Here is a 17,969-nt window from a genome sequence, read left to right as displayed (position 1 = left end):
TGTGGATTGCCTGAGCCCGCAGGTTCGAGACCCGCCTGGGCAGGCAAGACCTCATCTCTACAATAAATCAAAAAATCAGCCGAGCGTGGTAGCGCGCGCCTGTAATTCCAGCTACTCGGAAGGCTGAGGCAGAAGGATCGCCGGAGCCCAGCAGGTCGAGGCTGCGGTGGCCGGGAGCGGCCACTGCACTCCAGTCTGGGCGTCCAAGTGAGACTCCAACTCAGAAACAAAAAACAACAAACAACAAACAAAAAACTTCCCTCTGAGCCATGGAGAAGTGGAGAGAAAACAGGGGAAAGACGCATGGCTCGACAAGACGAACGGAGCTGCTGACCACGGACAGGCCCCGTCTGGCTCCAGTGCCCACGGCTGCCCCGGCTTCCCACCCTGCCCCAGGTTCTGAGCTCCACCTGGCCCAAGGTGGGAAACCTAAAGGGCCAGGCTCCCCTCTGGTCTCCACTGGGACCCTGGGGCCTTGCGCTTGGGTTCCTGGCTTCCAGACAAGGCCTTGGCACTCCCAGTTCAGGCCTGAGTCCGGGCACGTTGCTGGTCCTGTTCTACTCCTCAGCCCCTCCCACCCACACTCTGCCACTGGAGAGTTCTTCGATGTACTCTGCCATGGGCGCCCAGTTCTCCAGCCCCTCAACACGGAGTTCCTTCTGCTTGGTTCTCTGCCCAGCACAAACCCAGCTGAAATGTCCCTTCCTCCAGAAAGCCTTCCCCAGGTCAGGGAAAGGGCGTAAGGCCACCTCTTTGCTTCCACAGCCTGAAGAGCTTGCCCTAACCCTCAGCACAACTCCTGATTCCTGGGCCTCCCAGCCTTGGCCCCAAAAGACGTTGGGAGCCTGAGCTTGGCAGTCTAGGTGTCCTCACCCCTGACCCAAGGGGCAGACCTTGGAGAGAGGGGTGAGGTCGGAGAAGTGCCTGGGATTGACAGACTCCAGAAGGGTCCCTAGAGGCTGCCCTCATGCCGGGTCCCCTTACCTGGATGCCGTGAGGAATGTTATAAACTATGAGTATCGTCCCACAGTCCTCATGGCCTGGGAGTGACATCTGGAACCGTAACACCTCCATCTTCCCTCGGGGCTGGGTTCCCGTTTTCTCTCCATAGATGGTCTTGCAGGAAGGGCACTGCAAACTTCCATCCTGAGTTAAGGCAAACACAACAGATGGAGCTGGTGGCCCTGAGAGCACCTCGTCACCTCCAGGTCTAGAGGGAAAAAGCAGGCCAGCCTGCTGTCGCCCCTCCCCAAACTCAGGTTCAGCAGTTTTCTCAGAAAGCTAAGTTTTAGACCAGAACTTCGTTACACAATTTCCATTAAAGGGGTGAGATAACAGGAGATGGGCAGCAAGCAGGAAAATTAGGTCTATGAATAAAGGTCTCCAGTCGAATTATGTTTAAAATCAACAGAAACCCTGTGCTTGATCTGCTGGCGCTACAGGATGGCACAGGAATACTGGACAGAGAGTCTCAACCAGGCCGGGAAGGTGGTCACAGGACTTGGTTCTTTTATCCTCCCCCAACCTGTCCATTCCCGCTGAACTCCACGGAAGGCAGAGCAGCTACATGGGACTCTTCCCATGTTGGGTGACCCAGGTGCCGCTCAGCTCTGCCTGGAAGCCTGGCTCTTCACCTGCCAGTGGGGTGGCCTGGACACATTCCCCTTTCTGAGCCTTGTCCTCAACAGCACCATGTCGACTGCACAGGGTTGTTGTTACGGAAGAAGGGAGACCGTATGTGTGAAGTGCTTATCAGCAGCCAAGGTAAGATGGCACCCTGCTGCTCAGAGAAGCCCAGGATCTCCCAGAGCCTGGCTGGAGAAGTTGGGGGGACCCTCTTCCTAAAGCACGGAGCAGGCCTAGGAGAGTCAGCTGGGCCTCCAGAAAGGCCTCTAAGTCACCTCGACGCCCACGACCATCTTTTGTCCAAGCCGCGGTCCCACAGCCACCTCCACCCCCAGCTGCAGGCCAGTCACGGATACCTTGTTCCCGTTGCAGTACATGGCCAGCAGGCACAGCAGGTGGAAGGCGTGGCTGCACTTGGTGAGGCGGCCCACAGCCACGGGCCCGAGGGCCTTGCCGTCAGTCACGTCGCTGTACCCAGACGCCATGGCCAGCTTCTCCATACAGATGATGCAGTCCTGGAGGGAGACCAAACAGGGCAGCTCGCCAACAGTCGGCGGGGCTGAAACAGGGAGTCTCGCAGAAAAGGGCTTTCATCTGCTGAAACACCGGAATTATGCTCAAAGTCAATTCAGCAGTGTTTGTTCCAGAGGCTGGGAACACAGATGAGTCACCGGGCTCTGTGTCCTCAAAGGGCTTATGGGAGCACGGGCCCAAGATGGCAGCGGGAGCGGCCAAGCAGGGCAGGCTCCCGGGCCGAGGCCCTCGGAGCTGGGTCTCACAAGGGAGACAAGAGTTGTCACAATGACAAGCACAGAACAGGCAAGCCAGCAAGAGGGAAGAGAATGTTCTGCAACGTGCATCAGCACGTGGGCACCTAAAAGAGGCAAGGGGCTCGTGAGGGCAGGAGATGAGAGCCGGGAGAGGACCAGATGCCAAGCTCCGGGGCTGGGGCTTCACCGTGTGAGTCAGGGGATCCTGTTGAGGGGTTTCAAGCAGGGAATGGCCCCACAATCTGAGCTGTAGGTGGCTGTGTAGGCAGCAGCTTGGACAGAAGGAGCCATATGAGCACGAGGGCAAGGAAAGAGAGATCTGAGTGCTGGGGAGGAACACGGCGAGGGCATGAGGAAGCGGTGGGCACACGAGGGCTTCCATCCAAACCCTCTCTAACCAGATTCTTTGCATGTACTCAACTTGCAGGAGAAAGCAGCAAGTGAAAGGAGATCTCAGTTCAGTACTGGCATGCCTGACCTTTAACCTGCCCCTCCAATATCTCTGGACTCTATTCAAATTGGGGAAAAGTGTGCTGCAGCCCTCAAAACATGGCTCAGCCAGCCTGGGCAACTTGGCGAGACCTCGTCTCTACAATAAATCAAAGAATTAGCCAGGTGTGGTGGCGCATGCTTATGGTTCCAGCTACTTGGAAGGCTGAGGCACAAGGATCACCTGAGCCCAGCAGGTTGAGGCTGTGGTGGCTGAGAGCGTGCCACTGCACTCCAGTCTGGGCAACAGAGTGAGACTCCAAAAAAAAAAAAAACGTGGCTCAGCAGAAAGGCTCAGGTTCAATGGAAGCTACAACAAGAATGTGGCTGGTCCCGGCTCCTGTAATTCACTGACCAGCTCTCCCATAGCTACAGGGGCAGGATGGCCATCTGGATGAGGCCGTCTCACTTCTTATACCACCGTCAGCCCAGGGGAGTAGGGCAGACTTGCTCATCCCTTGTCTCCAGGACCCTGGCCCCAGGAAGCCTGCGGCCTGCCACAGAGACCAGGGCCAACAGAGGAAGAGCTTTGCTCAGGACTGCAGCTCCATCATAGTGAAGCTCAGACCAGAATGATGCGAGTCTCGGCAGCCATGGCCGCCTCCAATGGGAGACTAGGAGAGTCAACCAAAGTGCCTGGAGCATGGCCTCTGGGAAGTACCTTTAAGTGAGAACAGGCAGGTGCCGTTTCCATCTGGAGTAAGCCCTTGTTTCCAAACCAAAACAAAAGCAGCCTGGTTCCTGGGCCACGTACCTCATCAGGGGGGGTTTTCAGCTCTTCAGTGTAGTTTCTTATCACCTGCTCTGGCTCTGGCTTTGGAGTCCCTCCTAGAAGAGAGAAAAACATAAGCAGTGTCCCAAGGAGTAAAAACTGGAGAGGAGCCAGAGAGGAAAGAAGATAAGGAGATTCCAAGCTGCCAGGAGGAAACATTAGGGGGGCCAAGACGCGGAAGGTTAGCGTGCAGGACAGGAGAGCCTCAGCGCCAGGCACAGAACACTCCAGGGCTCTGCTGGGCAAAGCCCATCTAGGCCCAACTGCCTGGGGGCCCGGCCCTGCCCCAGGAGCCCTGGAAGATGCAGAAAAGGGGCAGAAACAGAGCAGCACGTCTCTCAGGAGCTGCATCCAGTGCATATTCCGTCAGGAAAGGGACCCAGGCTCTTCTGAGGATGCCCAGGAGCCAAACAGCAGCTTTGAGAACAAATTACTCTGGAAGATGTCCTGGCTGCATTGTTTCATTACTCTTGTATGAACAGTTCAGCGAGAAGGAAGTTTTTGTGTACCATGAGGCCACCCCACATGGGCATCTGCATGCGCGTCGACTACAGATGCCAGCTACACTGCCACTGCTATGGTAAACAGCCTGCCTCTGACTGTGAGGGCCTCAGTCACGTGCTGACTGGAGGCTAAGCTGAGCGACTCTGGGCATGGCCGAGATGCAGCAGGACTACCTACTGCCACACTTGTCTGTGCACGTGTGCGTGGAGCAGGGGGCAGCATCTCCATAAACACCCAACCCTGCATCCAACAGGTCCCCTCAAGAACCAGAAACTCCCCAACTAATCGGAGAATCAGCACAGTCCAGGGGCTTCTCCAGGTGGCTAGAGGAGCGGGATCACGGAAGTACAGCCAAGCCTACGTGGGAGGCCAGCGCAACCCTGAGGAAGTGCTCTGGCCAGGGCCAAGGCATGGTGGGACTACTGCTCCCAACCTGAGACAAGAAGGGGCTCTGGTTTGAACCCAAGCCCACGGTCACCAGGCAGGAGCTGCAAAGACGTAGAAGGCTAAAGGCTCACCTGCTGAATTCCCTCCAGACCAGAGAAGGCCAGGTTACAGCTTTGCGGGGAGGTGGCTTGGTGGAACAGAGGCTGAAATCAGGGCAGTTTGATTCTAGTCTCTTGCTGTAACCAAATCCTATCACCTCTGAGCCTTGGTTCCCTCATCTCCAAAGTGGAAGCCTAATACCTGATAAAGCTGCAATTGCAGTCACAGCATTGGCTGCTACTTCCCAAAAGGCAGCTACTCACAAAGGAAGACCACACACTCACCCACACACTCCCAACCTATACACCACCACACACACAGCCCTGCCCCTGCACCCATACGGACTTCCAGGACCCATATTCTGGCCTCTATGATGAGAAAGCCAGACCAGAACACTGACCACTGACTCAGGGTGGTCATGGTAGCTGGGACACTCTACTCAGGCTGGGGGGAGCCTTCTTTCCCAAAAGCCTGCTGGCTCTAGAACGGTCTCCAGATGTGCCCGGGACCCCCATCTGTCAGGACCTGCCAGCTCCTGCCAGCTCCTGAATCTGGTAGCCTAAGCCCTTCCTGGGCAAACCCAAGTGTCACAGGAGGTTGCTGGCCTGATCTACCCTGCCCATGGATCCGTCTTCTCCTCCAAGGCAGGGTGAAGAGTGGAATGTGCAGAACCCTGGGCTGCCCTCCCTGGGTCCACCCTCCTTGTCTGTGGGCTGAGGGTTGGACCAGAAGATGGACACGAGCAGAGCAGCCACTGTCACTATGTGCCAGCCGCCTTGTATATCTACTTTCTATTCCTCACCAAGCAGTCTGCTAAGTAGGAGTCTCTGGCTCATGAATGAAGAAAATCTGCATAAAATCGCAAAGCCAGCAAGGCCGGCAGAGCCACGGTACGCGCCTGCACACTGCCACACCAGCTCAAAGGGCATCTGGGCTCGCAGCAGCCGCCCTTCGATGGCCCAGTGACGAGGGCAGAGTCACTACCGGCTCGAGAAAGGGTCAGAGCTGACGACTTCAGGCCTCTGCACACAAGCCCTGTTCAAGCTCCCAGCCCCATCCGTGACTCTGAAACCCTTCCTTCCCTGGCCATGCAGCAACAGGCAGGGCCGCGGTCATCAGGGAGAGCCCTCTCCACGGAGCACGGGGTAGGCCAGACGCTGCCATCTGGGGGGGTCTTGCCTGAGACACACCTGGCCCCAGCGGAAGGGACAGTCGTCCCCCATTCCAAACTAGGCACCGCCTTTCACCCCTTCCCGGGTGATCGCAAGGACATAAGGTGTCAAGAACAAGCCCTCCCTTCCCGGCTGTGCCAGGAAGAGAGCCGCTGAACTCTAGGTCTTGAGCGCGAAGTCGGTCCCAGGAGCCACCTCTGCTGCTGGGCAAGGGCCACGGAGCCTATCCCCTAGGGACAGGAAGTAGAGAAGGAAGCGCGATCCGCGCAGGAGAGTCAGAGGCAGCAAGACTCAAGGAGGCTTAGCAAAGGCCAGAGCGCGTTTGTGAGCAGGAACTACCTTTCATGGACATTTTCCTCAATCTCTTAACTGAGCTGTGACTTTTAGAGGCCAGACAGGAGGCGGGAGGGCTGGCGGGCTGGGGTGCGCAGCTAAGACACGCGGGGAGTCCAATGGCTGACATCAGAACACTCGTCATGCCTGCACGGGTGCGAGATCAGACATGCAGAGAGGAGGAGAAACATTAGGAGGACGGCCGGCACATGGAGTCCACAAATCCTGCGGAGGCCAAGGAGGCGGCACCGCCAGTGGCCGCTGGACCCACAGGCCTCCCCGATGAATCTGGCCTCTGGAGGCTGCCAGGGCCTATCCAGGCTGCAGAATTGATCTTCAGGCCAGAAACCAGAGGGCCAGTAAACCGGCCTGGCTCACAGAAGCCCCAGCCCCAGGTCCCACAGGTGTCCGTACAAGCAATGGACCAGCCCGTGCCCAGAGCAAGCAAGTATGCCAAAGCCATTTGCTTCAGGAGAGCGGGACAAAACTCCAAGAAGCTGCCTAAGCAGTTCAGGGAGGCACCCCTTGTGCCAGACACAGGGAGAAGCCGAGCAGTAGTGACGACATGGAAGGGTGCAGCCAAGCTCTGGAAACACAGATGGGGTCTCCCAGGCAGGCTGGCATCAAAGGCTCAGACATCCCCCTGGAGCCTCTTGGCCCAGCTGTGTCCTCCTGGCCCCTGGTCACTCTGCCTCCAGCCTGGCACTGTCTGCTTTCCATGAAACATCTGGTTTGTCTAGGTGTCACAGCCTGCAGGGGCATCACTGTGGGAGGCAAGCAGAACACTGCCGGTCAGGGCTGCTCCCACGCTGTGGCGTCCCAATGGCCCACGTCGGCTCCGCTGGAGCAGCAAAGCCGCAGAGGTGGCTTCCTTCCTGGTGCCCTCAGGCAAGGGTGGGCTGTAGCAGGCAGCCATGCCAAGGTAGATGGCCCCTCTTCCCAGAGCTCACTGCTGCCCCATGCTAGCTCCTCAGCCTGGGGTTCCACGCTCGTCCTGGCTGAGCCCTCTCCCCACACTGCCCCCTGTGCACTCCCTGGGACACAGTGTGTCCTCCTGCTGGACCTCCCTGTGCCTGCCATACCCTCGGCCGACCCTACTGTCCACAGTTCCACCTCCCCAGGTGGTCAACACTCAGTCTGGCTCAAAGTACTTCCCCCCAGGGCAAGGAGCTTTGGGGTTCTTAGCCACCCCCGCAGGGTGACATTCTGGGTCCTTAGAAGCTGGCTCAGGAGCAGGACACAGCAGGACCCCTGGGGCAGTTAGTGGAGAAGAACTCAGCCCTCCCTTCCTGGCTGTGCGAGGCCCTGTTCTCCCTCCAGACAGTGCTGTCCCCACCAGAAGCGACTCAGTGGGTGAGGGGCAGCCAGGTCAGCCACTGGACCCCCACGAGGCAGAATAAAGGCTCTCAACCTGGCAGATGAGCCAGCTGAGGACAGACGCAGAGAACAGCCACCAGCTTGTCATCGGTCCAGTCAGGCAGGGTGAGTTGCCGTGGCCACTCAGCAGGAGACACCAAAGCACACATCAGAAGGCTGAGGTTCGAGTCTGGGCTCCGCATCAGTGAACACATGCTACCCACATCCCAAAGTCACTCCTGACCCCAGTGCAGTTTCCTTGGGAACTGAAAATCAGGGGACAGGACCAGCAGGCACCGGCGACAGAGATGGGGGAGAAGAGGAGCAGGCGCAGTCTTCCTCAAGAGAACCTGGGGCCTCCGAACTCACCACCCGTCCGTCCTCTGACTAGAACGTGTCCCTGCCACCCCCCCCAATGTCTCCTCCAGCATCGCCGTGGGGGACAGGCGTCCCCGAACAGCCCCCAGCCAGGGCCACATCCCTCCGATCCTCTAGCCCGCTGGCCGGCCTGGCTTTCCTCCTCAGCACTCCTGCCATCTGAGTTCACTGATCTGTCTATGCCAACCGTTTCTCCCTCCGCATGCCTTCCATGAGGTGAAGACTCGGCCCACAGTTGTGCTCCCTGCACTCAGGGCAGTGTCTGGTCCCCAGGAGGCCCAAGGACTGAGGCTGCTGAGGAACAAAGACATCCCTGAGGCCACAAGCAGCAGGCCCAGCATGAGCAATACTTCCGCCCTTTTCAATGCTGAACCCTTCCCCTGAACTCAAGCCAGACACATGACTCTCAATCCAAAAGCCTAGAGAGGAGGCAGCCCCTGTGCCATGGGTCCGTCTCTGCATGAACAGACTAAACCCCACACTTCTCAAAAGCAGCATGCAATGGGCAGGATGGCTGGGTCACCAAGGGTGGGCCACCACATCCTCCTCAACAGCAAGGGCTCAAGGACAGGCCTCCCAAACTTCTGAGCAGCTCAGACAGCCACAGCTTTTTTCTCCACTCATCTGAGAGAACCCCACCGTCAGAGCCCCAGAAAGCGAAGCCCCTTCACAAACTCTCGTTTCCCAACTTGCAACACCCCCTTTCCGACACCCAGGGTCAGCCTTTCATCCAGTGAACGGGTTGAGATCCAAGCCTGTCCTCCTTCCACTCTGGCCTCCCTAGCCCATGTTCAAGACCAGCGCCACCCCTCACTGGCTGGCCAGCCTTGGGCAGGCTGCTAATCCCCACTCCCATTCCAAGCAGTGACATGACATGTGGATGGACCATTACTGCAGCCAGGTGGGGAAGGATCCTGGCCCCAATCTCAGAAGCCCGACCCCCACCCACACAGAGGAGAGGGCTGGGCTATGCCGTAGCCAGGGGAGCTGTCACATGGAGGCATCGTCACCTACACCTCTGGAGGTACAGCTCCTCCATGGACTTCTTCTAGCCTCCTCCAGCCAACACAGGCACAGGGGAAGAGAAGTCAGGGTAAGCCCCAGTCTTTCCACAACATGACCACCTGGTTGCAAACCTTCCCGCAAAACCCTGAACCCAAATGTTCACCTCCCTGCAGCCAGGCGTGGTTTAATTCCTGAATCCATAAGCATGCCCAGGATGACAGGGCACTCTCCAGCCCTAGCTTCCTGGGGGCTAGCTGGGCTCCTCTCGTCCCCAGGTGCCCTAGACAACAGTCCCCCCAACAGGTGCCAACCACTGAGCCCGAACTTAGGGGAGGGGCAGTCCGTCCACGGGCTCTAGTCTCTCCTATTTTCTAGCAGGGATCAAGTTCCTGAACTCTCGAGGTCCATTTCCCCTTATGAGTAAAATGGAGGTTAAAGATACCTGGCTAGATCTAGGATTGCTCTGAGAGACAAGGTGACAGAGGACATGAATGGCAATTTGGGAAGCAGCCTGGAGAGGACCCTCGGCCTCAAGAGCAGAGGAAAGGGAGCAGGTGCTACTCCACACCCAGGCGCTCGGATCTGTTTCCTTTAGAGGTCATGAAAACATTTATATGTCGGCCTCAGAGGTCGCCCATCATCAGGTTCGGCCACAGAGCCCAGGTGGAAGGAGCTGGGCTGTGGCAGCCCGACCTGTTTACCCGCAACCTCTTCCCAGCAGCACCACGGCCACACACGCACAAAAACACAGGGTACAGCTGACTTCCCTATGTGCCAGACACCATGAGGCGATCTCAGCTGGGTAGGAGCTTGCGAGTCAGCATATCTGTGCTCACCCTGTTCTCCCGGCCCCAGCAGAAGGCCAACGGCTCAGGAGCCAAAGCAGGTTGGAGACAGCCGGCCTGGCAGGGTCTCCCGGTCCGGAGCTTCCCTGCCCCCCTCAGCCCTTCGCCTCCTCACTCCCGCCTTTCTGGCTGTTCCTCCCTGGGCTCCTCTTTCCAGCCGCCTGCCTGCAGTCTCTGCAGGCTCACACACCTCCGTGGGGGCCAAGGGCACCCCATTCCACCCCAGACTGCTCTTCTGAAACGCACATGCAAACTCCGCTGGCCCTGGGGCAGCTCCACCTCTTCCACCGCAGCCACCCTGCCTCCAATGCTCCTGCCAGACTCAGGAGCATCAAAGCATGGCAGGGAGGAGTGGGATTCTGAGGCTGGAACTCCTGGGCCTGTGTCCCAGCTCTGCCCAGGGCTGGCAGAGAATTGTCTAATTCTCCATAGCTCAGTTTCCTCAAACGTAAAATGGGATTAACAGTTCCTGCCTTGCCAAGTTTATGAATGAAACAAATCAACACACAAAAAGGCCCAGTTCATTCCTCAATACCGATCATGAGGACGGCTGGGGCGCTGCAGGCCTCAATCTGTCCCTCTCCGTTTTCCACACTGACCCAACCACTATGTCAGAAGGCGCCTACCTTGGAATGCGCAAAGCTTAACACTCCCCTCCCTCCCACTGCTACAAGCCTAGCTGGGCCTTGGGTGGTTCCCCTGAGGCATGAGGTTAGACTCCACATGGGTCTCCCTGCCTCTGGGCCTGTCCACTGCAAGCCACCCTGTACTATGACAGTGACTCACCTAAAACATCAGCTCTGGTTATCTGATTCCCTGACATCAACCCATGAATGATGGCAGCTCACTACCCTGCTCTGTCTGCCTCTGTATATGTTTTACATTTCCCAGAAGTTAAAAAATAACCTCAGTGGCTCCCCAACACCTGTAGAAGGACTTCTAAAAATAGTTCCAGGATGTATGATAGCAAAAGATCTAGTTGGACCCAAAAGGTGATTATTCAAAACAAGATATAACTACAGCTAAAACAGTTCTATGAATTCCCCAGAGAGCCCCTTGCTTAAAGCATTTCAGGACTGACAAGTGACTCTAACTATAATGCAATTTAATACAAAAATGAAAAGGGAAGTTAAAAGTTCATACCTGGCACCCGATGTTGTCAGAACTCACTTCCCCCAAAGAGCCCAGGGAGGGGGCACCTAGGCTCAGTTGTGTGAGTACGCCACCACTCAAAGAGGCACTGCTCCCCCAAAGAGCCCCTTCCAGTATCCCTAAGGACCAGGGGTGATGAGGCCCCTGTCCCCCAATTTCCTTCCCACCTAGTTCTGTGGGGCACCGTGTTCTGATCCCAAGTGCAGGGCACCTACCTGCGAGCGCTTGCTGGACCCTGCTGGGCTTTGGCATCTGCACGGGCACAGTGACGGGCATGCTCCCAGGACTGCTCGAGGGACCACTGGGGAATGAGGCACTTGGAAAGAAGAGAGAGCAAAGCTTAGTGTGCAGTACTGACGCAGTGGAAACAAAAGCGAGAGAAATACTCTGTGTTAAGAATAAATGGGTGAAGCCGGGCTCGGTGGCTCAGCCTGTAATCCCACGCCTTTGGGAGGCTGAGGTGAGTGGATTGCCTGAGCCCGCGGGTTCGAGAACCACCTGGGCAACTTTTGTAGAGATCTCGTCTCTACAATAAATCAAAAATTAGCCGGGCATGGTAGCACGTGCCTATAGTTTCAGCTACTTGGAAGGCTGAGGCAGAGGATCACAGGAGCCCACCAGGTCGAGGCTGTGGTGGCCGGGAGCGTGCCACTGTCCTCCAGCCTGGGTGACAGGGTGAGACTCCAAAAATAATAATAACAACAATAATAATAATATAAAATAAAGGGTTTTTTTAAATGAAGGCTTTACTTTCCCACAATGACTACGTTCAAGTTGTTCAATATTTCATATTTTCTTTTTTAGAGTCAGGGTCTTGCTCTGTCACCCAGGCTGGAGTGCAGTGGCCCAATCACAGCTCATTGTAGCCTCAACTTCCTGTGTTCAAGCGATCCTCCCACCTCAGCCTCCTGAGTAGCTAGGACTACATGCAATGCCACTATGTCTGGCTAAGTTTTCACTTTCTGTAGAGATGGGGTCTTGCTATGTTGCCTAAGCTGACCTCAAACTCCTGGCCTCAAGTCATCCTCCCACCTAAGTCTCCCAGAGCACTGGGATTATAGGAGTGAGCAACCACGCCTGGTCTAAGTCATCATATTTTTCCTAATGATAACAAATGTACGCCAAAATGGTTTGGGAGGGAGTGCAGATGGCTGCGATCTTGCCCGCTCCTCCCATCCATCCCCACCCATTTTAGATGATGAAATATAAAGATTATGAAAATCCTCCCACACAGGCCTATGCCAGAGCTTCCCAGGACAGGGCACTGGCCAGACCAGGAGCTGGGAAGGTGCTCAGGAGATGAGGGATGGCTGCAAGCTACCCTGTTACCCTCACAGCTGCCGCAAACCAGCTACTGCCTGCTCACAGTTGATGCCTCAGGAGGTTGCCACAGATCCTTCCCTATCACCAGCCACAGGTCACCGATCACGATGGTGTAAACAAGGTTAGCCGGGCTCGGTGGCTCAGCCTGTAATCCCGCGCCTTTGGGAGGCTGAAGTGAGTGGATTGCCTGAGCCCGCGGGTTCGAGATCCGCCTGGGCAGCGAGACCTCATCTCTACAATAAATCAAAAAATCAGCCGGGCGTGGTAGCGCACGCCTGTCATTCCGGCTACTCGGAAGGCTGAGGCGGAAGGATCGCCGGAGCCCAGCAGGGGAGGCTGCGGTGATCGGGAGCGGCCACTGCACTCCAGTCTGGGTGACAGAGTGAGACTCCAACTCAAAAACAAAAAAAAACCACACAGAATCTGGAGCAGAATGGGCACTACAGTATTTGCCTGTGTGAAAAATGACATTCTATTTGAGTTTCTTGGGTGTCCTTCCCACACAGAGACACCTGCGTGGCCATGACACTCAAGCAGCAGATTCTGGCTCTCCTCATCTACTCCCAACCCAAAGAGAAGGATGGCAGTGAACCCAGGAGCCCTGATAATGCCAACAAGGGCTAGGAGCTCCAGCCACTGAAGCTCCAGCCACTCTGTTTCACTTGGAGCAAGCCTCTCCCTTCCTGAAACGTTTAATGTCCTCTGTTTTTTGTTTTCTTTTCTTCTTCTTTTTTTTGAGTTGGAGTCTCATTCTTGTCTCCCAGGCTGGAGTGCAGTGGCATGCTCATGGCCACTGCAGCCTCGACCTGCTGGGCTTAGGCGAGCCTTCTACCTCAGCTTCCCAAGTAGCTGGAACTACAGATGCATACCACCACGTCCAGCTAGTTTTTGTGATTTACTGTAGAGACAAGGTCTCATCAAGTTGCCCAGGTTGATCTCTAACCCTCAGGCTCAGGCAAGCCTCTCACTTCGGCCTCCCAAAGTGCTGGGATTACAGGATGAGTCACTGCACCCGGCCCTTATTATTATTATTATTTTAAAGGAAGATGGATCATCACTATTTGGGCTCTGCAACTCTTAGGTTCTCTAAGTGAAGGCCTTCAGGACTTTCCAGGGACCACTGAGCTTAAGCTCTTAGCTAGGAGGCCAGAAAAATCAAAGCTGGGCACTACAAGTCCATAAAATGAGTGGGCTATGCAGTGGGCTAGGCATCATTGGCCCAGAGAAGGTCACTGCTGGTCCTACCTACTTGGTCCCACCTGGCTTTCCTGTCTGGGACTATCTCCAGGAACTTCCAAACAGAGCTGAGAACATGAGACATAAAGACTCTGCGACGTCTACACGGTGCCAGGTGCAAAGCCAGGAGGCTGGAAAGTAAGGAAACCCGAAGCCTCTCTCCAGCTCCCCGCCTCTGGCACTGGGGCTGGCAGCCAGACCTGGCACGGGACTCTGAGGAGCACCAGAGGCAAAGGCTGGAGACACTGCTTCTCAGGCCTGCTCCCACTCATCGCTGTGTGCCCTGGGCATGATGTCAAGTCCTCTTCCTGGGCCTCAACTTCCCTGATTCCCAAAGGCTCCTAGGGTGATGGTGAGGCTCAATCTGAAATCCGATACAAATGTCCCTTGGGACCTGGGTGTCAGGGGAGCACCTTCTTGCAGCGCCCTCACTGCATACTGAAAACCATGGCGACATCAGAGCAAAAAGCAACTTCAGAAACTAACCAGCCCAACTCCCTTATCTTGAGAGAGGAAAAGAGAAAACACGGAAAAGGAACAGAGTTGACCAAAGAAGGCCCAGCCTGGAGCCCATCCAATCTCACAAGCCAAAGGACAGCCAGCAGCCAGCCCAGCCGACAGCAGGAAGAGGAAGCGGGTCCTTTTAGAGGCAAGAACAGCGGCAGCAAGAACGCAGCTGGAACAAGCCACCAGAACCATCTGGTAGGACCAAAGCACCCACAGGTTCAACCACTCCTGGAGCTGCTAGGCTGCGGTCACAATCACCTCCCCAAGCCATCAAAAGGCTAAGCTAGGTGCCACGCCCTCCATTAAGGAAGGCAAGAGCCTGCAGGACACGGAAGAAAGTTTTCCATCCAACATCACTAAAACACATGTTTTGGTGCTTAAAGGAATAAACTTCAGCTACCAGGAAATCTGCTTACACCCAGCAGCTCAGTCACAGATGACACACTTTCTTGATGTATTACTGCCTTTTCCCAGGGGGCATGAGGAAATCACTCAGCCAACGTTTTACCCTGATTGAGCAAGAAGTGATTTAAAATCACATGCTTTGTAAAAGCAAAAACAAACACACATGGGTCCCACACAATTTTTTGATTTCACTTGCTCAGATGTTATTTGCAGTGGCTTTGGTAAAGAGTCGGTTCCAGGGCTTGGGCAGCCCAGGCAGGTCAGGCCCAGCCGTCTCCCTCACACGTGGTAACTTTCACCTAAAGCTGTTGACATTCATTTGGCTTGGAGAACTTTACCACAGCCCCTAGGGAAAACAAGGGTGTGTGTTTTCAATTCTCCCAGCCCTCCTGGGTTAAGAGGTCAGGTATTTATGAAGCCCCCTCTGGCACTACAACCATCAGAGGAGATTAACTGAGAAGGGCCACCCTACAAATTAGACTTGAGAAAACCCAATTTTTTAAAGTACGGTTAGGCCCATGCAAGTGAATTATGCCCCTCCCAGCTCCAGAGAAGCTGGAGGAATAGGAGTATACACCGACCCAGGAGGCAGGCCCCTTTATTTTGAAGCTATTTCAACGAACAGAGCTGGCTGGCCCGGCTCCCTCCTGGCTCCTAACACAGGGCAAGCAGCAGCATGCGCAGCCTAGCACCAGGGAAGACCAGCCCCGTCGCCTTCCTTTCTGCAGTTCACCTGGTCTGCACCAGGAGGGCTCACATCAGCACTCTGAGGCTCTCGGGCAGGGGAGGGCACAGAGGAAGACTCGGGGGAGGGGTAGCTTGGAGGAGACCACCCGGAGCCCCATGAAGTCATCTGACTCAACCCCAGAGTCCCCGCTTGAGCACTACTTGGAGATCTGCCTCAAAATAATTCCTACGGACTTAAGACGTTCCCGCAGACTAGGTGAAGCAGACTTCACAGAAGTCCCAGCACTGCCAAATAATCACTCTGGGCTGGCAGAGAGGACACTGTTCTCTGAAAGAGAGGGGCCGCACACTGAGGGTGGGAGGGAGGGGGAGCGCCTCTTGAGCCTGACTGCTTGTACCCACGTGAAAGTCCACAGAGGGCCCAGCGCACCTCCCTGTACTCCCAGCTCCCGGAAAGAGGCAGAAGCACGGGACCCAGCTTCCAGGAGGAGGGCCCTGGCCCGACCCTGGCCCGACCCAGGCTCCTGTCTGCGGCCTCCTCCTCCTCGCTCATCCCTCAAAGCCCCGTCTGCCCTCATCAAAGTGCCTCCTGTCCTTAAGAGAGCGTCCCGGACCTCCCCCGTGTGTCCTGCAGGGCTCACTCTGGGGGCCGAAGTTTAATTCCAGCTCTGCCACTTGCTGGCTGCGTCACCAGCCTCATGGCCCGGATGAGCTTGCCTGTAAGCTGAGGGCACTACCTACTGCAAGGCCACCATGAGGACTGGCGAAATCACTCACACAGCCAGCTCAACAGGGCCTGGCATACAACGTGTGCTCAATGCATGGGAATTGCTGTCACTGTGTCTCACACAAGCTGGCAGGGTCCCCTGAAACTCGGTTTCAAAAACTGCTAGAGGTCCAAGAAGCTGCCAAGGAGGCCTGGGGCACCTTAGGAAGCTGCAGCCCTCACCACGGTGCAGTGGGCAGGGCCGGGGCCGGCGAGTGAGGCAGCACATCGCTAAGAGGGGCTGCTCCTCCCGGGCACTGGGGCAACCTCGCTCTGTCACCACCCCAAAGCTCTCTCAGAAAGCAGCCCCATCACGGCTACCACAGTGAATTCCCAAAACGCTCTCAAAGTCCAGCACTCTCAGTAATGAAACGAGGCAGCCCCTAGTCACCCAGACCCCACAGGTTCTCAGCCGACACAGGCACATACACCCACTGACCAAATCCTGAGGGTGTTCCCGCTTTACACACCACCTGGTCCAGACTGGGCCTGCGATTTCACCATCCCTCCCAAGGAGTCAAGAGTTCTACTGGACGCTCAGCTGGACTGCACCAGCATGGCGGTTAGGTCGCCAAGGCCACCTAGTTGCATGCTCCATTCTGCTCTCTCCTCACTGTGCTCACCGGCCCTCCTCTGGCCTAGTCTGTGGGCTTGGGGGCAAGAACTGTGGCTCACATCTCTGCTCTTTGGCACCTGGCAGATGGCAGAGGTCAATGAATATGCAGTTGCCCGACAGGCCCTGAGGCACAGCCCAGCCACGTGGCACTGGAACACGGCAAAAGGCCTGCAACTCTGTTCCACATGGAGGGCCCTAGAATCATGAGCTAACAAAAGGATTACTGGTTCAAACCCAAGTGGTGACTACCAGCCCTCAAGTACCAGAGGTCAGGTAGGCTTCAGGGGGGCAAAGCTATGGACGGTCATGGCACCTAGGCACTCGCATGGCACATGAAACTGAGACAACATAGCAGGGACAACCAAGGGGGCAGGTGTCAAGTCTGCAGATACTTGGACTGAGTCTTCTCGGCTAAGTAACAGCAGAAAGCCCAGCCTGTAGGTAGGGCACTCAGGGCAGACAAAATGACCAGCAGTCGCACACGATACCTGGCTGCACCGGAAGCGGACAATCCTGGCGGCAGGTGCTGTGGTCCCAGGTGGGAGAGGCTGGAACGGTAGAGTGGCTGGCTCCCCAAAGCGGGCGGGACCCCGCCCCAGGGGCTGGTGGTATTCAGTCGGGGTGCAGACCTAGCCCCAGAGAGTGAGGGTTTGTTATACGGGGCAAAGGCCTGATGGGCCCCAAAGACAGCAGCGGTCCTGTGTGGGGGCTGGGGGAGGGGGTATGCAGGGAGGTTAGTCATGGAGTGGCGGTAGCGGCCTGACACAGGGCCAGTTCCACTGCCGCTGAGGCACTGGTGGCAAGAGCAGGCGACTCCTGTGTGGCCCGGTGCAGCGATGACGGTGGTCACTGGGTAAGGGGGCCCTGCTTGGCGCCGCACGCTGCGGCAGAAGCTGGAAGTCTTATTGGTTTGTGTGCGGGTGGCGTAGTTGACTGTGTAGTTGTAGCCCAGGGGAGACAGGTCCACGGGCTGGCTGCCCCGGGCCATCTGCTGCTCCAGGTAGTCACAGACGCCGGCTTCATAGGCGGTCCACGAGCCGTCGTCACTTAGCCACTCCCAGACTATGCCTCGGCCTGGGGCTGAGAGCTGGGGGAACAGGTGCCTCCGGACAGCCCGCACGGTGCCTGTTTGAAAAGCAGCGTTACACACAAAGGGCTACTCTGCCAGCCCAAAGTCACAGGGAATTCTCACACTTTTCTCACCAACCACAACAAACACAGGATCACAAGAGGCATACAGTTATGCTGCTCCTTGATCCAAGGGCTAGCTGGCACCGGCTTTCCTGTCCAGACTTGAGGGTAAAGTGCAGAGACTCCCTAGGCAAAGAAAAGGTGGCCCCAAAGAATCTGCATTCCTTGGCAGAACAGGACACTGAAAGCTTAGGTCAAGTATGGCTCACACTTGATGAGGCTTTGAAAGAATATTTCTAGCCGGGCTCGGGGGCTCAGCCTGTAATCCCCCGCCTTTGGGAGGCTGAGGTGAGTGGACTGCCTGAGCCCGCAGGTTTGAGACCCGCCTGGGCAACTTGGTGAGACCTCAT

The 17,969-nt window shown here is 56.4% G+C and overlaps 1 protein-coding gene across 1 annotated transcript in view; it reads right to left on the bottom strand.

The window, feature by feature from the left end:
• Positions 1-17,969, bottom strand: part of DTX2 (deltex E3 ubiquitin ligase 2) — a 39,769-nt gene that overhangs the window by 2,989 nt on the left and 18,811 nt on the right. Inside the window, exons 3-8 of the mRNA XM_021706947.1 lie at positions 16,917-17,553; positions 11,104-11,204; positions 6,159-6,299; positions 3,640-3,713; positions 1,983-2,141; positions 985-1,146 (exon numbers count right to left, since the gene is read on the bottom strand). Of these exons, the coding sequence (XP_021562622.1) occupies positions 985-1,146; positions 1,983-2,141; positions 3,640-3,713; positions 6,159-6,299; positions 11,104-11,204; positions 16,917-17,553 (1,274 nt within the window). The remainder of the gene's footprint in view (positions 1-984; positions 1,147-1,982; positions 2,142-3,639; positions 3,714-6,158; positions 6,300-11,103; positions 11,205-16,916; positions 17,554-17,969) is intronic.

Source organism: Carlito syrichta, unplaced genomic scaffold (assembly GCF_000164805.1).
Source record: "Carlito syrichta isolate Samal-C Ts95f unplaced genomic scaffold, Tarsius_syrichta-2.0.1 Scaffold316219, whole genome shotgun sequence".
Lineage (NCBI taxonomy): Eukaryota > Metazoa > Chordata > Mammalia > Primates > Tarsiidae > Carlito > Carlito syrichta.
This window is presented reverse-complemented; position numbering and strand designations above follow the sequence as displayed.